The sequence below is a fragment of the Mauremys mutica genome, chromosome 23, assembly GCF_020497125.1.
Source record: "Mauremys mutica isolate MM-2020 ecotype Southern chromosome 23, ASM2049712v1, whole genome shotgun sequence".
Taxonomy (NCBI): domain Eukaryota; kingdom Metazoa; phylum Chordata; order Testudines; family Geoemydidae; genus Mauremys; species Mauremys mutica.
Genome location: NC_059094.1, coordinates 2,467,114 through 2,494,350, shown reverse-complemented (window position 1 = coordinate 2,494,350; position 27,237 = coordinate 2,467,114). Strand labels below are relative to the sequence as shown.

Below are 27,237 nucleotides of genomic sequence, written 5' to 3'. Positions count from 1 at the left end.
GCAAGGGTTGAAATGCCACATGTTCTAGATGTATGGCTCTGAGCTCGAGGACATTAATGTGGAGAGAATTTCCGGGGAGAGAAAAGGAGAGACACAAGAGGCACAGAAGGGTCTAAGGTGGTCCAGATGAGCTCCCCATCTGAGTATGTGGCATCCGTCATCAACTTCTTGGCAGGTGCTGCTCTATCTGGGACAAGGTGTTGCAGTTCATAGCAAAGCAGATCTATAGTATGTGAGGGGCAGCTAGTGGCCTGAACATCTATGCAAAAGTTGCTCTAGATGCATCTGATACAATGGAATATTCAATGTCTGCTTTCACTATGGCAGACAGGGCTTTGTGGCTCCAGTCTTCAGGAATATCCAGGGAGGGCCAAATGACCATTGAGGACCAGCAAACTCCCCATGGACATGAAGATTCTGTGAGAAGTCCTCTCCCCATTAGATTGATGCTCACCACCTGAATTCTGGACCCAAGGACTACATGCACAGACTAATGTTATATAAAAGTGTGAATGGCTCTCCAGGTAGATGCCTGACAAATCTGCTGCATAGCCCGGCTCTTCTTTGGCCCAGGAAGTTGAGCTATGATTTGCAACTTACAATACAGACCTTCGATACAAATCCAAGTCAAGCTTGCTCAAAGTGTTCTGGAGGCCTTTTGTCCCTTTTTGGGGGTTGTGGCAGAGGACAAAAATGTGGAGAATGTAAAGTCTTAAGTTCTAAGGCAGTAACGTTTTAGGTTGCTACGACAAAAGGGCATCTTATTACAAAACACTAGAAAAGAATCAACATTCCTGACATAGCACCACAAGATGATGGCTATGGAGACAGCAAGCAGATGGCAAATGCCTCACTGATTGAGAACGAAGAATGAGATGGGTGAGGAATGAAGGAAAGTAAGGTCTACGCTCTAGCTTTTCCATTTCCTGGACTCTACGCTCTAGCTTTTCCATTTCCTGGACTCTAGCGAGCAGAGGATAAGAGCCAATTAACTGGCTGAATAACAGTTTCAAGAAAAAAAGCTTGCCACTTGAGGTGATGTAGGATTAGACCACTTTCCAAGACATCTGGGGAAAACAAATCCAAGGCCTAGGGGAGTTCTGAATCTCTTAAAAAAATACTAAGCAGAAACAAATTCCAGACACTATAATAGAATTTGGAGGGGACTACCTGCAGAACTTAAGGAGAACATCAGTTGCCTGACCAAAGAAACCAAAATATTTCAAGGAAACATTCTCAAAACAGGGTTTGAGGTGAAGATTCTCTAGGCCTTTGTGAACTACTGGGCCTTGAGACAGTAGATATGGAACTAGGGGAAGGCAAGCAGATCCTGGGCTAACAGCATCAGCAATTCATAGAACCAACACATAAAGGGAATCAATGATGATTATCTTTCCTCTACAACTTTCAGATTCCTCCAAATTCAGTAAAAAGGGGTAAGGAAAATTTACAAATCTCTTCTTCCCTCTCCATTCCAAGGGATTAAAAAGGCATCCATTGTTCAAATGTCTCTGAACTCGCAACAAAAATCAGCATAAACTGGGTAGGCGTTCTTGGCTGTGGAAAGCAGATCCAGACCTGGAGAGCACCATTTTCAGCAGAATGGCCATGTGTTCAGGAGCCTTTCCCTTGACAGGAAGGCATTAGAAATGTAAGAATCTTACAAGATGAGCTGGTCTGAGGGAGGTAAGATAATGTTTTGCAAACATTATAAAAACTGCTTCTACAAACTAGTGCCTTGCTCCAAGTTCTGCTTTGCCTAAATAAGTAATCCACTATATATTGTCCAGTTGGATGACTATTAGGGCAAACTGCATGGACTGGAGTTCGAAAAAAATCCATACATTTCTTTGCCTCCTTGGCCAGGTGCCATAAGTCAACCCAAAGATAAACATTGCTCATTGGCTTTGGAAATGACTGACCAGTAAAAGTTGTGGAGAGGCACATTTTTGTTTAGATGCATGAGGCTTCCACAAGCCCACAGATTGCCTAAGTGGGGCTAAGAAGGAAATTACTTTTCTCAGAGTTGATTATAAAGTCCATGACTAGGCTGACCTATACACTTGATGTCTGCCTGCCAAGAAGGATGGAGTATCTAGAAACTATCAGCAGCCATTGGTACAATATGCATCTTCTGTGAGCAAAATAGTGTTGCTATGACAACCACTTTGGAGAATACACACAGAGCAGATGGTAGGGCAAGATAATAAATTGAAATAGTCATGGTCCAGAGCAAACATCAGGCAACCTCTGCTTCATGAGAACATTCTGTCCTGCAAAGGGGAAAAATGGGTCTGTCCTCTTTTTGCTTCTTTATGAAGATGAATGAAAGGCTGAAAGGGGTTTGGTTTTGAACCCACAACATTCTTCCCTCAGATGTTTCTCAGGCATTTAAGTGTGTATGAAAGAAGTGAAATAAAACATGAAGTTTTAAGTATTTTGAACATTTGTCATCTCCTTTCTCAGTTAATCTGTAGTATCTGTGATGCCATGTTCATACTGTCTCCATGGCCCACAGGGAATTTCAGGAAAAAATTGCTAGGCTAGACATGTAATTCTAATGTGTGAAACCAAGAAGATTTTGGGGAGCGGAGTGCGGGGGAGCAGAGAGGAGATGGGAGGAAATTTTTCAGGCCTTCTTTATACATCATAGTAAAAAAGCCTCAGTTATTTTTCATTTGTGAGTCACCTGTAGGTTGATGGAGGCAAAACAGTCTCCTGGTTCTACTGCAGTAAGGATGAAGTAACTGCTACCCTGGCTCTACTTGGAAATGTCTCGAAGTGACAAACAACTAGCTCAGTTACTTTAGGTCTAGCTTTGACTCAGTCCTCCTGGTTCCTAGGAAACTGCAAATAGAAATGAGAAAATCCCAGGGCATCTGGTACTGTGCTCTTGCAGGTGAAGCAGATAAATTGTCTACAATATGAGAAAGGGCTTCCCTGACTGATTTCCCAACTTTCAGCCTGTGTTAAACTGGAACTTTCTGGTGGGCTCTGGGCCCTACAATCTTTTCCGGGAGAGATATAGTGCTGTGCAGACAGCTACAGCCAAGGCTTCGAAGTCCACAGAAATAAATTGCCTATTATGATCTGGATAGGAATGTTTCCCTCTCACAGAAGCAAACCCTTTCTTCAGAGGAACTGAAAAGAACTAGGGCCATGGAGGAAGGAAGGAAGGAACCAGGTCTGATTTACCCTGAGGAGGTATCCCTAGCTGAGCAAGAGCTAAGGCAGAAATTGAGAAGGGGAAGCTCTTTGAAGAGAAAGGTCCTGCCAGTGTAGGAGGGAGACCTATGCAGGTGATGGGGAAGGGGCAGGTTAAGGAAACTGAAGCTGCTGTTACAAGACAAGTGAGTAGTTTGTAGGAGGTGAGAATGAAGAGGTGACTCTTCTGGTTTAGCAGAAGGCGGAATTCATGAGGCAGATTAAGAAGGTAAACCAGAGATGGTGCTCTCAATCCCACTCAATCAACTACATGAAGTGCCAGGACTTGGGTGTCAGATGTGCTTCTCGGGAGGGGTAAGCAGCCGCCTGGCAAAGGAACACTCATTAGACCTCTTCAACACGGGACTGGTAAGGAGAACCAGGCTGTACGAGGCAGAGACAAGACCTGACAATGGAAGCGATGTGGAGCCAAGAATCTCTCCTGCCTCACCTAGGGTATACATTTCCTCTTCTCTTTGCTGCAACAGCTGCCACCATCTTCCCTGAACAACTTGATGTAAGACATGACTGACCCATTCGTAGGTGCAGGTGTGATGTTTGTGTGAAGGCAGCTGCAGAAAGAACTAAGTACTAAGAATTCGTGGTCTGGAACAGAAAGTGATCTGATGATATAAGGGAAACAAGAAGCTGACATATCTGTGAATTATGGTCAAAACATTCAGAGATTTAGATTACCACAGAAACAATGATGTCACATTGCATGTGGTAAAAGAAATACTACTGGCAAACAGGAGGTATTTACAGATATTTGTCCATCTGGCATTTTCCATAAACTAATTTTAATTTGGAAAGCTATTTCTGTACAGGTATATTTCACAGTACCTGCTGATTGAAGCCATGTTTCTCCTCTATGACAAAGGTATTATATAGACTCCATGGTAGGCCAGTCACCGCACTGAAGAGTGTAGCAAGCAGCAGGAACACCAATGACTGAGCGATCTATACACAAGAAAAAGAGTTCCTACTTATAAACTTCTTACAACATAATTTAGACATCTTATTGCCAATAAAGCAAATTTATATAAACAGTATAACAGGAACTGGCTGAAAGATAAAGCTAGATAAATTGAGGCTAGAGATAAAGTGCAAATTTTTAATGCTTGGGTCATTAACCAATTGAACAACTTGTCTGGAGATGTAGCAGGTTAAGACTCCAAGTGACTGAATAAAGTTTGGACATCTTTCCAAAAACATGATGTAGCTTAACCACAACATTTAAGCTTAATGAAGGATTTATTGGGTAAAATTCTTTGGCTTATGCTAATCAGCAGCTTGGACTAGATGATAATAATGGTCCTTTCTGGCCTTAAAACCTATGAATCTATAAACACACATTTATTAGTATTTGAAGATAAGGTAAGAAATATAAAGGGCAAAAGCGAATATGTTAAGCCCAACAACGTAACAGACATAGGATGCCCTAATTAGAGCCCAGGATACAGAGGAAATTTACATACACAAATTTCTAACAACAGGATACCCTCCTGAGTCTTGATTTGGAATGAGTGCCATATAAGGAGTTGCATTATACATGGCAATCCACAACAAAATCCTTTTCCATTTAAGACTATAGAACTTTAATTTGGGTTCATTTCTAGGGTATAACAGTAAATTCTGTACTTCTAATGAAAGGCTTTCTTCTAGCTCATCTAAAGGTCTATTCCCCATGCAGTCAAGTGAAGGTACCTAAGGTCCAAATGACAGATCTTTCTTGTTTGTTATGATAAGACCAGTGTCCGTGGTAGAGGTGCCACTAATCCTTTTGACAGATGCATCAAATCCAGATACCACTGTTGTCTGGGCCATGCTGGTGTTATTAAAATCACCCTGGTTTTGTCCGGTTTTATCTTATTCTCCAAATAAGGAGAAATGGAGGAAAAGCATACATTAGACCCTGACCCCAGTGTATTAGAAAAGCATCCAATACAGATTCCTTTTCTTTGCGTGCTCTGGAACAATATCTCTGGCATTTCCTGTTGTTGCTGGATGCAGACAGGTCTATTATTGGGTTCCTCCATAAACTGAAGAGGTGATTCACCACTTCATCCTTCAAAGACCATTCCTGCATCTGACCTGAGGACCTGCAAGAGGGTCCTGTTCCCCCGTTATGTGAATTACTACTAGATAAATATCATGTTCTATACAATAGATTTTTGCCCCAGATCCCTAAGTGGCCCCCTCAAGGATTGAACTCACAACCCTGGGTTTAGCAGGCCAATACTCAAACCACTGAGCTATCCCTCCCTTAATATAGCTTTGAAACTTTACTATGCAGAAGAAAAACGCTGCTTTTAACCATCTTAATTTAAATGAAACAAGCACAGAAATAATTTCCTTACCTTGCCTTTTTAAAAAAAAACATTTCTCCCCCTTTTTTAGTAGTTTACGTTTAAACACAGTACTGTACAGTATTTGCTTTTTTGTGTGTGTGTTTGCTGCTGCCTGATTGCGTACTTTCAGTTCCAAATGATGTGAGTGGTTGACTGGTCAGTTCATAACTCTAGTGTTCTACTGAATATACATGCTCTGCCTTCTTAGGTATGCTGCAACAAGAGGCATTTTGTAAACATCCTGGGTGCAAGGGACAACCTGAAAGGGGGGACCTTGTACTGAAAACAGTCCTCTTTAACAACAAAATGCAGATTCTTCCAATTACACTGTCTTATAAAAACATGGAAGTATGTGTATCTTTTAAGTCCAGACCTGCAACCAGTCCTGGAGGGGAAGAGACAGTATTACAGAAGTTAGAGACAACAATGCCGAAGTTAAATTTCTTTATAGAAGTCTCTCCTTAAATCCAAACGTTCTTAAATTTCCTTAAATCCAAAATAGGGCAAAGGCTCCCATTTTTGGGAGGGGAACGAGGAATTAAAAAAACAACACAAGTAAAAACCCCCTTCCCCCTTGATCTTGTGGAACTACCTCTATTGCACCTAACCATGTTTTTTAACAAATTGAGATCTCTGTCCCGATATGAAGCAGGTGGGTTGATTGTGTGTGGGTGAGGGGGCAAGGGGGGTGGGGGTGGGCGGGTTTGAATTGAATTATGTAAAACATATGAAATAACTTTTAAAATCCATCTGTCTGATGTTATTAACTCCCATTGGTAATAAAAACAGGACAACCAGTTTCAAAATAATGGACAAAATGTGCAAATAGACTGACTTGAAGCTCCATGCCCGTATGTCAAATCTGATATCTTGGATGAACTGTAGAAGATAAAGACAAAACACTTTCCTTTTATTATTGTGAGGTTTGATTTTCTTCCTGTGTTGTTGCTGGTGTTTTGGGGTGTAACATTGAGGTTGGAAATCACATGCCCTTCTCTGATAATTGTAATCATAGAATATCAGGGTTGGAAGGGATCTCAGGAGATCATCTAGTCCAACCCCCTGTGAACTGAAGGAGACTAAGAAGTTGAGTATGCTCTTTAATATTTGTTTAATGGAGTTGAATATGGCCTCTTCCTTGTATTAAAGAAACCTAAAGATCTAGTAGAAGATCTTATATTTATACTTCTCCAGCATCTCATCAGTCTGAATACTAAACAGACCTTCTCCTTCAAATGGAAACTGGGGACGTATCAGTTGGAAGTAACAAAGGAGGAGAAGGACCTCCGAGTATTGGTTGATCACAGGATCACTATGAGCCGCCAATGTGATATAGCCGTGAAAAAAGCAAATGCAATCTTGGGATGCATCAGGTGAGGTATTTCCAGTAGAGATAAGGAGGTGTTAGTACCGTTATACAAGGCACTGGTGAGACCTCATCTGGAATACTGTGTGCAGTTCTGGTCTCCCATATTTAAGAAGGATGAATTCAAACTGGAACAGGTACAGAGAAGGACTATTGGGATGATCCAAGGAATGTCTTATGAAAGGAGACTCAAAGAGTTTGGTTTGTTCAGCCTAACCAAAAGAAGGCTGAGGGGAGATAGGATTGCTCTCTATAAATATATCACAGGGATAAATACCAGGGAGAGAGTGGAATTATTTAAACTCAGTACCAATGTGGACACAAGAACAAATGGCTATCAGGAAGTTTAGACTTGAAATTAGACGAAGGTTTCTAACCATCAGAGGAGTGAAGTTCTGAAACAGCCTTCCAAGGGGAGCAGTGGGGGCAAAAAGACATATCTGGCTTCAAGACTAAGCTTGATAAGTTCATGGAGGGGATAGTATGATGGGATAGTCTAATTTTGGCAATTAATTGATCTTGGACTATTAGCGGTAAATATGCCCAATGGCCTGTGATGGGTTGTTGGATGGGGTGGGATCTGAATCACTACAAAGAATTCTTTCCTGGGTGTCTGGCTGGTGAGTCTTGCCCACATGCTCAGGGTTTAGCTGATCGCCATATTTGGGGTCGGGAAGGAATTTTCCTCCAGGGCAGATTGGCAGAGGCCCTGGGGGTTTTTCACCTTCCTCTGCAACGTGGGGCGGGTCACTTGCTGGAGGATTCCCTGCACCTTGAAGTCTTTAAACCAAGATTTGAGGACTTCAATAGCTCAGACATAGGTTAAGGGGTTGATACATGAGTGGGTGGGTGAGATTCTGTGGCCTGTGTTGTGCAGGAGGTCAGACTAGACGATCACAATAGTCCCTTCTGACCTTAAAGTCTATGAGGGCTAGTCTACACTTACCAGCCAGGTCGACGCGGTGAGTTCGACTTCTCGGAGTTCGAACTATTGCGTCTAATCTGGACGCGATAGTTCGAACTCCGGAAGCGCCGCGGTCGATTCCGGTACTCCACCACTGCAAATGGCGGTGGCGGAGTCGACCTTGGAGCCGCGGACTTTGATTCCGCGGCGTCTGGACGGGTGAGTAGTTCGAACTAGGGTCCTTCGAATTCAGCTACGCTATTCACGTAGCTGAATTTGCGTACCCTAGTTCGACCCCGCTTCTTAGTGTGGACCAGCCCTGAGTCTGTCACAAGGGAGTTCCACCGATCTTAACCATGTGTGTCTCTTTTGTGAGACAGCCAAAGCTACTGATCTTGCTTAAGTATCTGAGGAGTCAAAAGGTGCTCTCAACTGTTGCTTAGCAACATTCACTCCTTCAGTCTAAATTCCTTCCGTCTAAAACTCTCCTCAGTTCCTTCTCTACTGCAGAGTCCCACATTGAGAACTCTGAAGTAGAAGGTAGGAGGGTGGGTTGTGGAGCACCCACAGGGGAACATATCTCGAAGAATCATCGTTACTGCACAAGGTAACAACTTCTTCACAGTTGTCATCATCTTCTTCAAGTCCCTATGGGTGCTCCACTGTAGGTGACTTCACAGCAGTATCCCCCGTGAAGGGCTGGGACTCAGGAATGGAGTCTGTTACTACAGAAGGTACTGAAGAGCTGAAGATGGCATTGGAAGCCGAATCTCCAGTGATTGCATAATGATCTGCGAAAGTGTGGGCATAGGCCCAAGTCGCTGCTCTGCAGATTTCCAAGATAGGGACACCATTAAGGAATGCGACTGTGGTAGAAATTGATCTTGTGGAGTGTGTATGGACTCCAGAGACAACAGGTTGCATCCTTGCTAACAGAGATTAATGCAACTTGAGACCTATTTGTATAGTCTTTGAGCCAATATTGCAGAGCCTTCGGCGTTTTCCACAAATGAAAGGAAGAGCTGAGGGGATTTCCTAATGTCCTTAGTTCTGTCCAAGGAGAATGCTAGTGCTCTTCGAACATCTAGCATATGCAGAATTGTCTCGCTGTTGTCACAATGTGGTTTTTGGGGGAAAAATAGGAAGAAGGTGCTATTGATTCATATAGAAGGTGGAGGCAACTTTAGGGAGAAACTTGTGATGAAGCCTCAGGATTACTTTGTCTTTAAAAAAAAAGGGGGGGGGTAGAAATGCTGTCTTCATGGACAGGTGTAAGAGGGAGCAAGTTGCCATGGACTCAAAGGGAGGTCTAGTCAAAGCTCTGAGAACTAGGTTAAGATCCCAGGTCAAAGCAGATGGTCTTACATGCGGGAAGAAATTCCCAATGCCCTTAAGGAAGAGAAAGTTTCTCATCTTGTGCAGTAATGATGGTTCTTCGAGATGTGTCCCCCTATAGGTGCTCCACTGTAGAGTGTGTCGGTGTCCCTGCACACCTGACAAGAGAATTTTGGTAGCAGTGTTGGTTCAGCTGACCCCACCATGCTTTTCCAAGAAACTAGTCCATGCTGCACAGGCAAACCCTCCCCAGTTCCTTCTCTACCGCATAGTGTGTGATGAGAACTCCAAAGTAGAGTGAAGGTGGGTGGGTCATGGAGCACCCACAGGGACACACACCTTGAAGAACCATCGTTACTGCACATGGTGAGTAACTTCCTCCTCCTCCTCCTCCTCTTCTTCTTCTCCGAGTAGCGTCCCTGTGGATGCTGCACTGTAGGTGACTCTGGAGCAGTATCCCGCACTGGAGACTGGGGCTTTGGAGTTGAGTCTGTGATAGATAGTACCATAGCGCCGAATCTGGCATCTGCAGCAGAGTTCCTCAGGATGGCATAATGTTCTGCAAAGGTATGTGCAGATGCCCAGGTAGCTGCTCTGCAGATTTCTGATATAGGAATACCCTTGAAGAAGGCAATAAATGAGGAAACTGATCTCGCAGAATGTGTGCAGATTGTGGATGGGGATGCTAAATTGCGAGTCTCGTAACAGAGTTTGATACAGTTCAAGACCCATTTAGAGAGTATTTTGGCAGAAACAGCTGTGCCCCTAACTCTGTCCACGATGGAGAGAAAGTGTCTCAGATTTTCAAATAAAAGACCAAGGCTTTCCTTATATCAAGCACATGGAAGATGGCTTCCCCTTTATCATGGTGAGGCTTGGAATAATATGCTAGAATGTGAATGATCAAATTAGGGGGCAGGTGGGAGAAGAGGAATTCCATGTCCTTTGCTGGCACACAGTATTTTTATTGGCCTGCTTGCATGTTGGTGGGACTGATGCCGGGGTCTGCCATATGAGTTTGGCAGGGTTTAGGAGGGCCTTGTTAATAGGGATGGCCATTCTGAATGAGACAGAGGGGTGTAGAATGTCCAAAAGTTTATGGTGTGTCTCATTCATCTCTTGTACTGGTAGTTGTAACATATCTGTCACTCTCTGAGCTAGCTCCTGGAAAAGCTTGAAGTTGCCTGCCTATGACAGAGGAGGGGACATCACTAGTCTAGTCTGGTGATGAAGACAAGAAATTAGTCTGCGGGGGTAATCTCCTCCTCAACTTCAGCCTCCTGTACCCTCTCCTAACTGTTCAGGGGCTTGAATGCCTTCGATGCAGCAGCCAAAGGGAGATGTATCATTGGCTCCTGATAAGCCAAGCTCGAGCCACGGAAGGCATGATATCTATGTGCCTGCGCCATGGGTCACAGTAAAGCCATTGAGAGGGTGGGAAGGGTCCTGGAGGTTGGTACCACACCTGCCCATACCAAGGAGCTGGTGGTCAGAGGGGCGGTACAGTTGAGATCCATACTGGAAATAAATACTGAAGCTTGGATGAGAGGATCGGCAGGAAACTCTTCTTCTTCGGCTATCCCTCAATACAAGGATGGTGTTTGTTAAGGGAGTTGGTGTATGGTGTGGAGCCACTGTGTTCTGCTCTGTGCCAAGTCCTCCCAGTTTGTTGGAGTGACACCTCCATTTTGAAGCTGTACTTTCAGTATGTCTTTGAGGTGCTTCCACTGCCCTTTGCAAGCCCTTCTTCCCTGACTTAACTGAGAGAAGAGTACTTGCTTCGGGAGGCGAGTGTCAGGCATACGTACACAGTGGCCAGCCCAGCAGAGTTGAGGGTTCATGACCTGCACTTCTAACCCTACTAATGTTGGCTGCAGAGAGACCACTGATATTAGTGCGTTGGTCTTCCCAGCTGATGCTGAGAATCTTCCTAAGGCAGCACTGCTGGAACCACTCCAGCCACTTGAGATGTTATCTGTAGATTGCCCAGGTCTCATCCATAGAGAAGGGTGGGGATGACAACTGCCTTGTAAACAAAGATTTTGATGCCTGTTTTCAGATCCCTATAATTGAAGACTCGTTTTAGTAACCTTCCAAAGAATGTGCTGGCACAGCAGATCCTGCATTCAATTTCTGTGCCAATGCTGGTTGTTGGTGAGAGATGGCTGCCAAGGTATGGAAAATGGATCTCTGCTGATGGTAATTTGTGGAGTCCCAAGAGTAGTTTGTGCAGGTGAGGGCTGATAAGAGTACCTTGGTTTTCCCGATGTTGAGACAGACACCCAGGCTGTGATAGGCATCTGCAAACAGATTTAGAATGCTTTGCAGATCGACCTTTGTGTGTGCATTATCTACCAATTGTCATGATCTTAGATTTTGTTTGGAGACATCGGAGATTGAGGAATTGGCCATCTGTACGATACTCAATCCCAATTCTGTCAGGAAGTTGGCTGCGGATGAGAATCGGGATCATGGCAAGGTAAATGGAGAACAGTGCTGGAGTGATCACAGTGCTGCTTGACACCAGTGCGAATGAAGAATGGTTCAGTCTCTGAGAGGTTGCACAGACTGGTGGCAGTCATCCCATCATGGAATAGTCTGATGATATAAATGAATTTCTGTGGACAGCCAAATTTACACAGCACCTTATAGGGCCTCACGATTGATAGAGTCCAAGACCTTGGTTAGGCTGATGAGCAGTTCCTGGTGTTGCTCTCTGCACTTCTTCTGACTATGTCATGCCAGGAAGATTATGTCAGTTGTGCCTTGGGATGGTCTGAAGCCACACTGCGATTCGGGGAGGAGTTCCTCGGCAAGAGAAGGAGGCGGTTTAGTAGCATCCATGCAAGGATCTTCCCTGCAATACCTCTGTAGTTCCCACACAAAGATTTGTCCCTTTTCTTGAATATTGTAACAACGTTGGCGTTCTTAAAGTCAGGTGGAATTTCTTTGCAGGTCCAGATTTTGTCGAGGAGTTGGCAAAGTTTGTGCTGGAGCATTGTTCCACCAGCTTTAAAAACCTCAGCCTCATGCCTTGTGAATTTTTATCTGGGTAATGGCATGCCGGAGTTCCTCAGAAGATGGGGGATCAGCAAGGTGTTCCATTGCTGAGCATTGTGGAATGAACTTGATAGTGTCTTAAGAGACCATGGATTCGGGTTTAGTAGGCTCTCAAAGTGCTCTTTCCAGTGTTGTTTAATAGCTGCATTATCCTTGAGGAGGGTGGAGCCATCCTGGAAACGTAAGGGGGTTGGGCCTTTGGAGCTTGGACCACATAACTTTTGTTGCTTGAAAGAAGTTTCTTGTGTCATCCCGGTCTATGAAACCCTGGATCTCAGAGACCTTCTCTTGCCACCACTTGTTTTTGATGTCATATAGCCTCCTTTGGACTTCCGCTTAGAACAGGTGATAGGCCTCATGTTTTCATTGGTTAGAGGAATCATTTTGCCAGTTACAAAATGTATTTCTTTTCTGTTGAATTAATGCTAGGATTTCCTCATTTTTGTCAAACCGGTCTTGGTGCCGATGAGTGGAATATCCTATGGTTTCAGTGCATGCACCGTGAATAGTATTTTTAAGTTGATCACAATGCTCTTGAATGTCAATGATGTTGTCAGGCAAGTTAGAGTGTTTCAGACAGGTGTTACTGGAAAGTCTTGCTGCTGGCTTCGTCTTGAAGTGCTTTGACGTTGTACCACTTTTGCTTAGTCTTTGGGTGTTTGCGGTGCTGCGGATACATGACTGATCTTACTAATCACTGGTCTGTCCAACAGTGATCTGTACCTCTCTTAGCTCATGTTATATGGATGTCGGTGTTTCATAGTGTACAGGAGGCTCTGGGATGGAGGGTAGAGGAGCAAGGGTGCAGCAGGCTGAGGGGAGGGGGCAAGGGCCTTGGATCAAGGGGTGGAGTGGGGGCAGGTCCTGGGGTTGAGCAGTGGAAAGTTGGCACCTGTAGCTCCAGCCCCGGAGTCAGCACCTATGCAAGGAGCTACATATTAACTTCTGAAGAGCCGCATGTGGCTCCGGAGCCCCAGGTTGACCACCCCTGAGTTAGAACATCTCCTAATGCCCCTGGGGGGATGGGCAGACGGGAGTTCCCCCCAAAAGGGAGGGAAACATAAACTAAAGTTCTTTTCTTTTTCATTTAAAAAAAAAAAACCCAACAGGGTAAATGGAAACACTCACTAACTATTAAGAAGAAAAAAAGAACCAAAACCAACTACTATTTATGCTAATGATGCAGAGAACAAAGAGACAACTGCTCACTCCATTCCAGGCCAAAGGCCGTGGAGAAGGAAGTGAGGTGGGGTTTCCCTGCATAGTGCTAGATAGCCTTGAGGCAGACCATGAGGGAGGGAGAGTACAGCTGAACGGACACTGCTAACTAAAATCCCTGGTTAGAGGCACATGGGTGCAGATACACCTACAGTGGAGCACCCATAAGGACACTGCTTGAAGAACCACCCCAGTGATGGTTCCGGCTGGAAATATTTCTGTGTTTGCGGGTCCAGTGAAGCTGCATTGAACTGATAATATTTTTTCCTGGTTCTAATCTGTGATCTGCATCTCTCTTCTGGCCCCAATCCATTCACAGCTCTGATGGAAATGGAGACCATAACTTCCTTAAAAAGGAAAGCGGTGAGGAGTTCTTCTCCAGAAGCAATCTTAGGGGGAGGCAGCAACGGAGAGCTCCGACTCTTTCCTATTCTTTGATGACTCTCGGAGAAGTAGACAGCCTGATTGGTTGTAGTAACACATGACACATCCGGAGAGGCAGTACCTAGCATAACTGTCAACAGAGCTGTAGTCGGGTCTGTCTGATGAACTACTGCTTTAACAGTAATACTATGCAGAGCTGTTATATTTAATGTACTCTCATCAGCTCTTTTAATTGGATCCTTAGACTCCTGCAGATCCAGGAGTCTGGCTTTACAGTAAGAGTCTGTCCCTGTAAATTCTCCTCTCTTTGTAATAAGGCCAACACCAAGGAGCGCAACCAAGTCTTTCTGAAACAGGACAGTTCTGGGAACAGAGTCTTTCACTGAACCAAACCTTTTCTTCTTTTCTGCATCCTTAACTCTCTAAGATTCTGCACTTGACACAGAAGCTGAATCGTTTGGAGCCAAAGCCAGTCTCAGAGGAGCCACCACTGCTGTCAGAGTTTCCTGAAATAAAATTGCCGAGAGCCTGTTTTGTCTCTCTTTCTACACCCCTGTAGTAAACAATGAGCAGTTTGGACATTTTAGAGGGAGGATAACATTCCCTAAAACATTCCAAGCATCTGGCATGTGCATTGGATGCTGGGAATTTTATGCCAGGCATGAGAGATCTTTTGAAACAAGACTTCTTAGCCATCTGATCTGATATGTTATCCTTTAACAATCTCAACTTAAAACTATAACACTATACAAACTATCCAGCTACTATGTTTCTGTAAGGACCATACAACATGAATGTAATCATCCAGCTGACGGTGGTTGAAAGAACTGAGGTGCTGGAGCACCACACTCCTTTTAAACCCATGCCCTTGAATGTCTAGAGTTTGGGGTGGAGAACGTTTAAGTATATTACATCAACACTATTACACATTTATCAATTAAACTTGTAATCTCATCAAAAAAGATACCAAGTTAGTTTGACAGGATTTATTTTCCATAAACCCACATTGACTAGCATTAATGTGACGGAGAGACTGCTGAGACTCATCAAGCCCTCAGATCGCTACCCCTTCCTGCTTCTCCACGTGGACACCAATGATACTGCCAAGAATGACCTTGAGCGGATCACTGCAGACTACGTGGCTCTGGGAAGAAGGATAAAGGAGTTTGAGGTGCAAGTGGTGTTCTCGTCCATCCTCTCTATGCAGGGAAAAGGCCTGGGTAGGGATCGTCGAATTGTGGAAGTCAACGAATGGCTACGCAGGTGGTGTTGGAGAGAAGGCTTTGGATTCTTCGACCATGGGATGGTGTTCCAAGAAGGAGGAGTGCTAGGCAGAGATGGGCTCCACCTAATGAAGAGAGGGAAGAGCATCTTCACAAGCAGGCTGGCTAACCTAGTGAGGAGGGCTTTGAACTAGGTTCACCGGGGGAAGGAGACCAAAGCCCTGAGGAAGTGGGGAAACGGGATACCGGGAGGAAGCACGAGCAGGAGAGTGCAAGAGGGGAGGACTCCTGTCTCAGACCGAGAAAGCGGGACAATCAGCGAGTTATCTTAAGTGCCTATACACAAATGCTAGAGAATGGGAAACAATCAGGGAGAACGGGAAGTCCTGGCACAGTCAAGGAACTATGATGTGATTGGAATAACAGAGACTTGGTGGGATAACTCACATGATTGGAGTACTGTCATGGATGGATATAAACTGTTCAGGAAGGCCAGGCAGGGCAGAAAAGGTAGGGGAGTTGCATTGTATGTAAGAGAGCAGTATGACTGCTCAGAGCTCCGGCATGAAACTGCAGAAAAACCTGAGAGTCTCTGGATTAAGTTTAGAAGTGTGAGCAACAAGGGTGATGGAGTCTGCTATAGACGACCAGACCAGGGGGATGAGGTGGACGAGGATTTCTTCCGGCAACTAGCAAAAGTTACTAGATCGCAGGCCCTGGTTCTCATGGGAGACTTTAATCACCCTGATATCTGCTGGGAGAGCAATACAGCGGTGCACAGACAATCCAGGAAGTTTTTGGAAAGTGTAGGGGACAATTTCCTGGTCCAAGTGCTGAAGGAACCAACTAGGGGCAGAGCTCTTCTTCACCTGCTGCTCACAAACAGAGAAGAGTTAGTAGGGGAAGTCAAAGTGGATGGGAACCTGGGAGGCAGTGACCACGAGATGCTCGAGTTCAGGATCCTGACACGAGGAAGAAAGGAGAGCAGCAGAATACAGACCCTGGACTTCAGAAAAGCAGACTTTGACTCCCTCAGGGAGCTGATGGGCAGGATCCCCTGGGAAAATAACATGAGGGGGAAAGGAGTCCGGGAGAGCTGGCTGTATTTTAAAGAATCCTTATTGAGGTTGCAGGAAAAAAACATCCCGATGTGTAAAAAGAATAGTAAATATGGCAGGCGACCAGCTTGGCTTAACAGTGATCTTAACCTTGCTGATCTTAAATGCAAAAAAGCAGCTTACAAGAAGTGGAAGATTGGACAAATGACCAAGGAGGAGTATAAAAATATTGCTCAGGCATGCAGGAGTGAAATCAGGAAGGCCAAATCACACTTGGAGTTGCAGCTAGCAAGAGATGTTAAGAGTAACAAGAAGGGTTTCTTCAGGTATGTTAGTAACAAGAAGAAAGTCAAGGAACGTGTGGGCCCCTTACTGAATGAGGGAGGCAACCTAGTGACAGAGGATGTGGAAAAAGCTGATGTACTCAATGCTTTTTTTGCCTCTGTCTTCACAAACAAGGTCAGCTCCCAGACTGCTGCACTGGGCAGCACAGTATGGGGAGAAGGTGACCAGCCCTCTGTGGAGAAAGAAGTGGTTTGGGACTATTTAGAAAAACTGGACGAGCACAAGTCCATGGGGCCGGATGTGCTGCATCCAAGGGTGCCAAAGGAGTTGGCGGATGTGATTGAAGAGCCATTGGCCATTATCTTTGAAAACTCATGGTGAACGGGGGAGGTCCCGGATGACTGGAAAAAGGCTACTGTAGGGCCTATCTTTAAAAAAGAGAAGGAGGAGGATCCAGGGAACTACAGGCCAGTCAGCCTCACCTCAGTCCCTGGAAAAATCATGGAGCAGGTCCTCAAGGAATCAATTCTGAAGCACTTAGAGGAAAGTGATCAGGAACAGTCAGCATGGATTCACCAAGGGTAAGTCATGCCTGACTAACCTAATTGCCTTCTATGAGGAGATAACTGGGTCTGTGGATGAAGGGAAAGCAGTGGGCGTGTTATTCCTTGACTTTAGCAAAGCTTTTGATACGGTCTCCCACAGTATTCTTGCCAGCAAGTTAAAGTAGTATGGGCTGGATGATTGGACTATAAGGTGGATAGAAAGCTGGCTAGATCATCGGGCTCAACGGGTAGTGATCAACAGCTCCATGTCTAGTTGGCAGGCCGTTTCAAGTGGAGTGCCCCAAGGGTCGGTCCTGGGGCCAGTTTTGTTCAATATCTTCATTAATGATCTGGAGGATGGCGTGGACTGCACTCTCAGCAAGATTGCAGATGACACTAAACTTGGAGGAGTGGTAGATACGCTGGAGGGTAGTGATAGGATACAGAGGGACCTAGACAAATTAGAGGACTGGGCCAAAAGAAACCTGATGAGGTTCAACAAGGACAAGTGCAGAGTCCTGCACTTAGGACGCAAGAATCTCATTCACTGTTACAGACTAGGGACCGAATGGCTAGGAAGCAGTTCTGCAGAATAGGACCTAGGGATTACAGCGGACGAGAAGCTGGATATGAGTCAACAGTGTGCCCTTGTTGCCAAGAAGGCTAACGGCATTTTGGGCTGTATAAGTAGGGGCACTGCCAACAGATCGAGGGATGTGATCATTCCCCTCTATTCGACATTGGTGAGGCCTCATCTGGAGTACTGTGTCCAGTTTTGGGCCCCACACTACAAGGATGTGGAAAAATTGGAAAGAGGGCAACAAAAATGATTCGGGGGCTGGAGCACATGATTTATGAGGAGAGGCTGAGGGAACTGGGATTATTTAGTCTGCAGAAGAGAAGAATGAGGGGGGATTTGATAGCTGCTTTCAACTACCTGAAAGAGCGTTCCAAAGAGGATGGATCTAGCCTGTTCTCAGTGGTAGCAGATAACAGAACAAGGAATAATGGTCTCAAGTTGCAGTGGGGGAGGTTTAGGTTGGATATTAGGAAAAACTTTTTCACTCAGAGAGTGGTGAAGCACTGGAATGGGTTACCTAGGGAGGTGGTGGAATCTCCTTCCTTAGAGGTTTTTAAGGTCAGGCTTGACAAAGCTCTGGCTGGGATGATTTAGTTGGGAATTGGTCCTGCTTTGAGCAGGGGGTTGGACTAGATGACCTCCTGAGGTCCCTTCCAACCTTGATATTCTATGATTCTAATGCTTTATTAATCAAGTTGTACGTTAGCCACTCTATTAACTTGGAATTATAGAAATGTAGGTCAGGAAGGGACCTCGAGAGGTCATTTAGTCCAGTCCTTTGTGTTAAGGCAGGTCTAAGTGTAGTTGGATGAATGAGGTGTTTGTCATACAACAGGATTCCACAACCTCTCTTGGAAGCCTATTCCAGAATTTAACTACTTGTATAGTTAAAAACCATAGGTGTTTGTCTAACCTGTTTTTAAAAACTTCCAATGACCAGTGTGACAGTTTAGGTCAATTACATTTGTATTCCCGCTCCCTCGTCCCTCGAAGACACCCACTCTTCCCTCCCTCCTGGCCATGGTTTTTCCAGGCTGAACTGTTCTCTGCCTATACTGTGGTATCCCCAGCAAGCCAGACTGCCTAAACAGGCCAGCATCTATACTTTGCTTTCTCTCCTTAGGCTAGAAACAGGGTAATTGCCAGGAGTTACCAGTTACCACACAGCTCTTTATAACCAACCACATATATTCTTAAGGTGAAAGCATTACAGAGAAAACATTAAAAACAATAAAAACACACATGCATGTTAAAAAGCTTACCAGAGGTCACCCCCAACTCTAACTTTGGGCTCTGGCAGGTGTCAGTCTTTTAAAATCCACAACTGGGTTGTCCCCATGATTACATGTTCATAACTGTCTCAGATTCAGAACCAGAACAACCATGAGTAATTCAGACTTTTCTTTTTATAACTTGGGCCTTTGATCTTGGCCTCATGTAACGTGAGCAGCAGAGAATAGCACACTCCTTAGTGCATAACTTCAAAAGGCTAAATTTTTGCATAACTGGAGATGGGGAATTTGCATTTATCTCTCCACAGACATTTCCCAGGAAAACCACTAAACACTTTTTATTCCCGAAGTCCATGCTTGTCTGGCACAATGTCTAATACAGTACTTTGAACCCTCAGGTCTCATGTCTGTCACATTACATACAATCCCAGCCCACAATAATACATTTAACACAATGGACCTCAAAACCACAAATTTAATTCAAGATCTCGAAAGGGCATTTCAGGAAATTTGCCGTATCTGTCACAACCAGGATTCCACAACCTCTCTTGGAAGCCTATTCCAGAATTTAACTACTTGTATAGTTAGACAGTTTTCACAAATATCTAACAAATCTTCTTTGCTTCAGATTAAGCCGATTACTTCTTGTTCTACCTTCAGAGAACAATTGATCACAGTCCTCTTTATAACAGCCCTTCATATATTTGAAGACTTATAAGGTCACCCCTGTAGTCAATTTCTCGAGGCCAGCTTTTTTAACCCTCCCACATAGGTAAGATTTTTCGAAACCTTTTAGCATTTTTGTTGCTTTCCTCTTGACTCTCTCAAATTTCTCCACATCTTTCTTAAAGATGAGGATGTTAGTTAAACAGAAATTAAAAGGTACAGCGCCAAAAGTGAAATCTTTTCAAGCTGCATGGAAACTTTTTAACAGAAGTTCAATTTAAACGTATACCCCAAATTAAAAAACGCAGTAAGAGAACCAAAAAAGTTTCACCGTGGGTAAACAACAAAGTAAAAGAAGCTCTGAGAGGCAAAAAGTCATCCTTTAAAAAGTGGAAGTTAAATCCTAGAGAGGAAAATAGAAAGGAGCATAAACTCTGGCAAATTAAGTGTAAAAATACACCTCTACCCTGATATAACGCAACCTAATATAACATGAATTCGGATAACGTGGTAAAGCAGCACTCCGGGAGGGTCACGGGGCGGGGGAGAAAGAGAGGCTGCGTACTCCAGCGGATCAAAGCAAGTTTGATATAACACGGTTTCACCTATAACGCAGTAGATTTTTTGGCTCCTGAGGACAGTGTTATATCGGGGTAGAGGTGTATAATTAGGAAGGCCAAAAAAGAATTTGAAGAAAAGCTAGCCAAAGACTCAAAAAGTAATAGCAAAAAAATTTAAGTACATCAGAAGCAGGAAGCCTGCTAAACAACCAGAGGGGCTACTGGACAATTGAGAGGCTAAAGGAGCACTTGAGAGTAAGGCCATTGTGGAGAAAATAAATGAATTCTTTGCATCTGTCTTCATGGCTGAGGATGTGAGGGAGATTCTCAAACCTGAGCCAGTCTTTTTAGGTGACGAATCTGAGGAACTGTCCCAGACTGAGGTGTCATTACAGGAGGTTTTGGAACAAATTGATAAACTAAACAGTAATAGGTCACCAGCACCCAATGGCATTCACCCAAAACTTCTGAAGGCACTCAAATATGAAATTGCAGAACTACTAACTTTGATATGTAAGCTGTCATTTAAATCAGCTTCTGTGCCAGAGCAGACGGTTAAGAGCTACAAAAGGATGTCACAAAACTAGGTGATTGGGCAACAGAATAGCAGATGAAATTCAAAGTAATGCACATTGGAAAACATAATCCCAACTATCTATATAAAATGATGGGGTCTAAATTAGCTGTTACCACTCAACACACCCCAGAATGATATTAGCCTTTTTCACAACTGCATCACACTATTGACTCATATTCCATTTGTGATTCATTATAACCTCCAGATCCCTTTTAACAGTACTCTCACCTAGCCAGTTATTCCCCATTTTTTAGTTGTGCATTTGATTTTTTCTTCCTAAGTGTAGTACTTTGCACTTGTCTTTATTGAATTTCATCTTGTGGATTTCAGACCAATTCTTCAATTTGTCAACAACATTTTGAATTCTAATCCTGTCCTCCAAAGTGTTATAACCCTCTCACAGCTTGGTGTCATCCTCAAATTTTATAAACATACTCTCCACTCCATTATCCAAGTCAATGGAAATACTGAATAGTACTGGACCTAGGACATAACCCTGTGAGATCCTACTAGATATGTCCCCCCCAGTTTGATAACAAATAATTGATAATTACTCAGAGTAGTCTTTCAACCAGTTGTGTAGCCACCTTATAGTAATTTTTTCTATATGTTTCCCTAGTTTACTTATGAGACTTGTCATGTAAGACTGTACCAAAAACATTACTAAAATCAAGATATACCATGCCTCCAGCTTCCCCCATCCACTAAAAAGGTAACCATGTCAAAGAACGAAGGTAGGTTGGTTTGGCACGTTTTGTTCTTGACAAATCCACACTGGCTACTATTTATAACCCTATTAGCCACTAGGTGTTTACAAACTGATTGTTTAATAATTTGTTCCAGTATCTTTCCAAGTACTGAAGTTAATTTGACTGGTCTATAATTCCTCAGGTCCCCTTTTTACCATTTTTAAAGACTGGCTAACATAGTACCTTTCTCCAGTCCACTGGGACCTCACCGATCCTCCATGAGTTCTCAAAGATAATTGATAACATAAGAATGATCATACTGGGTCAGACCAAAGTTCCATCCAGCCCACTATCCTGTCTACCAACAGTGGCCAATGCCAGGTGCCCCAGAGGGACTGAACCTAACAAGTAATGATCAAGTGATCTCTCTCCTGCCATCCATCTCCACCCTCTGACAAACGGAGGCTAGGGACACCATTCCTTACCCATCCTAGCTAATAGTCATTAATGGACTTAACCTCCATGAATTTATGTAGTTCTCTTTTAAGCCCTGTTATAGTCCTAGCCTTCACAACCTCCTCAGGTAAGGAGATCCACAAGTTGAATGTGCGCTGTGTGAAGAACATCCTTTTATTTGTTTTAAACCTGCTGCCCAGTAATTTCATTTGGTGGCCCCTAGTTCTTATATTATGGGAATAAGTAAATAACTTTCCCTTATTCACTTTCTCCACACCACTCATGATTTTATATACCTCTATCATATCCCCCCTTAGTCTCCTCTTTTCCAAGCTGAAAAGTCCTAGCCTCTTTAATCTCTCCTCATATGGGACCTGTTCCAAACCCCTAATCATTTTAGTTGTCCTTTTCTGAACTTTTTCTAATGCCATTATATCTTTTTTGAGATGAGGAGACCACATCCGTATGCAGTATTCAAGACGTGGGTATATCACCGATTTATATATGGGCATATTCTCCGTCTTATTCTCTATCCCTTTTTGAATGATTCCTAACATCCTGTTTGCTTTTTTGACGGCCGCTGCACACTGCGTGTACGTCTTCAGAGAATTATCCACAATGACTCCAAAATCTCTTTCCTGTTGTAGCTAAATTAGCCCCCATCATATTGTATGTATAGTTGGGGTTATTTTTTCCAATGTGCATTACTTTTAACATTAAATCTCATTTGCCATTTTGTTGCCCAATCACTTAGTTTTGTCAGATCTTTTTGAAGTTCTTCACAGTCTGCTTTGGTCTTAACTATCTTGAGCAGTTTAGTATCATCTGCAAACTTTGCCACCTCACTGTTTATCCCTTTCTCCAGATCATTTATGAGATAAGTTGAATAGGATTGGTCCTAGGACTGACCCTTGGGAATACCACTAGTTACTCCTCTCCATTGTGAAAATTTACCATTTACTCCTACCCTTTGTTCCCTGTGTTTTAACCAGTTCTCAATCCATGAGAGGATCTTCCCTGTTATCCCATGACAGCTTAATTTACGTAAGAGCCTTTGGTGAGGAAACTTGTCACAGATTTTCTGGAAATCTAAGTACACTATGTCCACTAGATCCCCCTTGTTGACCCCTTCAAAGAACTCTAATAGATCAGTAAGACACGATTTCCCTTTACAGAAACCATGTTGTCTTTTGCCCAACAACTTATGTTCTTCTATGTATCTGACAATTTTATTCTTTACTATTGTTTCGACTAATTTGCCCGGTACTGACGTTAGACCAGGGGTCCCCAACACGGTGCGCGTAGGTGCCATAGCGCCTGCGGGGGCATCTAAATGCACCCGCGTCCTGGCCGTCGGTTGAGCATCCGCCGAAATGCCGCCTTCGGCGGCGACGCCTCTGGATGACGCCGCTGGCTGACGACAAGTGACGTCATTGAGAGGCGTCGCCGCCGAAATGCTGCCGAAATTCGGCAGCATTTCGGCGGATCCTCCCGCCAGACGAAAAGTTTGGGGACCACTGCATTAGACTTACTGGTCTGTAACTGCCAGGATCACCTCTAGAGCCCTTTTTAAATATTGGCATTACATTACCTAGCTTCCAGTCATTGGGTACAGAAGCTGATTTAAAGGACAAGTTACAAACCATAGTTAACAGTTCCGCAATTTCACATCTGAGTTCTTTCAGAACTCTTGGGTGAATGTCATCTGGTCCAGGTGATTTGTTACTGTTAAGTTTATCAATTAATTCCAAAACATCCTCTAGTGACACTTCAATTCCTCAGATTTGTCACCTACAAAGGACGGCGCAGGTTTAGGACTCTCCCTAACATCCTCAGCCATGAAGACTGAAGCAAAGAATACATTCAGTTTCTCCGCAATGACTATCATCTTTAAGCGCTCCTTTTGTATCTCGATTGTCATGGGGCCCCATTGGTTGTTTAGCAGGCTTCCTGCTTCTGATGTACTTAAACATTTTGTTATTACCTTTTGAGTTTTTTGGCTAGCTGTTCTTCAAACTCCTTTTTGGCATTTCTGATTACACTCTTGCACTTAATTTGGCAGTGTTTATGCTCCTTTCTATTTACCTCACTAGGATTTGACTTCCACTTTTGAAAAGATGCCTTTTTATCTCTCACTGCTTCTTTTACATGGTGGTTAAGCCACGGTGGCTCTCTTTTAGTTCTTTTACTGTGTTTCTTAATTTGGGGTATACATTTAAGTTGGGCCTCTATTATGGTGTCTTTGAAAAGTGTCCATACAGCTTGCATGGATTTCACTCTAGTCACTATACCTTTTAATTTCTGTTTAACTAACCTCCTCATTTTTACATAGTTCCTCTTTCTGAAATTAAATGCCACAGTGTTGGGCTGTTGAGGTGTTCTTCCCAACACAGGAATGTTAAATGTTGTTATATTATGGCCACTATTTCCAAGCGGTCCTGTTATACTTACGTCTTGGACCAGATCCTGCACTCCACTCAGGACTAAATTGAGAATTGCCTCTCCCCTTGTGGGTTCCTGTAGCAGCTGCTCCAAGAAGCAGTCATTTAAAGTATTGAGAAATTTTGTGTCTGCATTTCGTCCTGAGGTAACATGTTCCCAGTCAATATGGGGATCATTGAAATCCCCCACTATTATCGAGTTCTTTATATTGATAGCCTCTCTAATCTCCCTTAGCATTTCATCGGCACTATCACTGTCCTGGTCAGGTGGTCGATAATAGATCCCTAATGTTATATTCTTATTAGAGCATGGAATTACTATCCACAGCGATTCTATTGCACATGTGGATTCATTTAAGATTTTTACTTCATTTGATTCTACATTTTCTTTCATATGTAGTGCCATTCCCCCTTCCCCCCCCCCCCCACAGGACCTGTTCTGTCCTTCTAATATATTTTGTACCCCCAAAATGATTGTGTTCCATTGATTGTCCCCACTGCACCAGGTTTCTGTGATGCCTATTATATCAATATCCTCCTTTAACACAAGGCACTCTAGTTCACCCATCTTATTATTTAGACTTCTAGCATTTGTGTACAAGCACTTTAAAAACTTGTCCCTGTTTATTTGTCTGCCCTTTTTTGATGTGTCAGATTCTTTATTATGTGAATGTTTCTTGTCTGATCAGGCCCATACTTTATCCTCTTCCATCCTCTCTTTCTGACTAGAACCTAGAGAATCTCTATCAATAGACTCTCCTCTAAGAGAAGTCTCTGTCCGATCCACGTGCTCCATTGCAGCAATCCCCCTCTCTTAGTTTAAAAGTTCTTAGTTTAACAGAGGGGTCGGCAACCTTTCAGAAGTGGTGTGCCAAGTCTTCATTTATTCACTCTAATTTAAGGTTTCGTGTGCCAGTAATACATTTTAATGTTTTTAGAAGGTCTCTTTCTATAAATCTATAATATATAACTAAACTATTGTTGTATGTAAATAAGGTTTTTAAAACGTTTAAGAAGCTTCATTTAAAATTAAATGAAAATGCAGATCCCCCTCTTCCCCCCCCCCCAGACCAGTGGCCAGGACCCGGGCAGTGTGGCTGCCACTGAAAATCAGCTGGTGTGCCATGTTTGGCACACGTGCCATAGGTTGCCTACTCCTGGTTTAACAGTTCTGATATAGCTTCAGCTAGTTCCATAAGTACCCTAGGGTGAATTTCATCAGGCCCTGATGATTTGAGCACTTTTCACTTATCTAAATATTTTTTAACCTGTTCTTTCCATATTTTTGGCTTGCATTTCTTCCCCGGTAATTAATATTCATTGTGTTATGTATCTGGTTTTAATTTACCTTTTTAGTGAAGATTGAAGCAAAACGGGCATTGAATACCTCAGCCTTCTTGATGTCGTCCATTAGCTTCATTGACTTTAAGGTAAGGTGCCTGAACCTTTGTAAAAGTGAGTGGGGGGGCGCTAAAGTCAAAGTGGTGGAGAAATCCCTCCCCCATCACTCCCAGGCCCCGCTGCCTCCCCACATTCCCCTGAGGTCCCTTCCATGACCTTGCATCCCAAGCCCAACCCTCTCCTTGCCTCTTGACCACAGCGCCCCCCTGACCCACTGCCCACCCCATAAGATTGGTCCCGTGTTCACCTTATTTCCAAACTCCACTGCCTTCATGGATTGGCATCAGGATACACAGGCCAAAATTAAAACTCCAAGGCTCAGAGTGGCATGAGCGCTACACAGCAGGCTTCTAGCATCAAGATTTACACTCCTGCTCTAGTAGCCAAGATTCATGCTCTCAGTATGTTAGCGTGCATCCAAAAGGGCCATAATGAGAGGATTCATATTAGAGAGACAAGGTGGATGATATAATATATTTTATTGGACTAGCTTCCATTGGTGAGAGAGACAAGCTTTCGGCTTACAGACCTGAAGAAGAGTTCTGCATAAGCTCAGACGCTTAGGGAGAGGGATAGCTCAGTGACTTGAGCATTGGCCTGCTAAACCCAGGGTTGAGAGTTCAATCCTTGAGGATTCAATCCTTGAGAATCTGGGGCAAAAATCAGTACTGGGCCCTGCTAGTGAAGGCAGGGGGCTGGACTCAATGACCTTTCAAGGCCCCTTCCAGTTCTAGGAGATAGGTATATCTCCAATTATTTATTTATTTTGTCTCTCTCACCATACTGCATACAAAAATGGAGGATTCAGATTAACAGCCCAGGGTGACCAGGGCACTATTTCCAGGATTCATATTCCTAGCATAATGTCATCATTACACCAGAGAACTAGTACTACCAGCACAATGAGATTAATATAGCAGCATGTCGAAAATTCACAGTATAAGCACATAGAGAGCCACACAGCAAGACAGCAGTGTCACAATGCACGCTCTCAGTATAGTAGGGATACACTCAATTCCTGAGTGCAAGGGTTCAGCTAAACACAAGGGCACCTGCAAACAGCATTACTAGCAGCAGGATTTGCACTACTGGCCCAGTAGGAGTTGCATGTCAAGGTATTAATTCACAATCCCCGTGCAATGGGATCCAGGCACCCAGGCCTTTAGTACCAGAATTTGTACTCCCTGAATAGTGGGATGGAATTATAGAAGTTACAGGGAAAAAAAGCCCTCTGATCATCCCAGCTCGGTCTCTCCCCCCACCAATGCAGGGCTGATCCTTACGGTATGTTTTGTCCAGTCTCCTTTTAAAAGTCCCAAGGGAGACTATTCCATAGCCTAAGGCAGAGATCGCATTGCCAGGAAGCAGCAAAGAGTCCTGTGGCACCTTATAGACTAACAGACGTATTGGAGCATGAGCTTTCGTGGGTGAATACTCACTTCGCCAGATGCATGTAGTGGCATTTTACAGATCCAGACTAACATGGCTAACCCTCTGATAATTGCCCAGAAGATTTCCCCCAATAGCTCTGAGTTTCCCTCTCCCTGCTCCAGCCCTTCCCCTTCCAGCCCCTTCACTCCCCACCCTGCCTTATCCCTTCCCCCTTCCCCACTGCCCCCACCTTGCAAGAGGCAGTGATGTGGATGCTGGGGAGAGGGACTGAGTGAGCCAGGAACATGCAGAAGAGTAGGGAGACACAGAG

General features: G+C 43.9%; 1 protein-coding gene across 1 annotated transcript in view; it reads right to left on the bottom strand.

Annotated features, from left to right (window-relative positions):
- Positions 1-27,237, bottom strand: part of ZMPSTE24 (zinc metallopeptidase STE24) — a 109,701-nt gene that overhangs the window by 59,075 nt on the left and 23,389 nt on the right. The window contains exon 4 of the mRNA XM_044997832.1: positions 4,048-4,164. Coding sequence (XP_044853767.1) covers positions 4,048-4,164 — 117 coding nt within the window. The remainder of the gene's footprint in view (positions 1-4,047; positions 4,165-27,237) is intronic.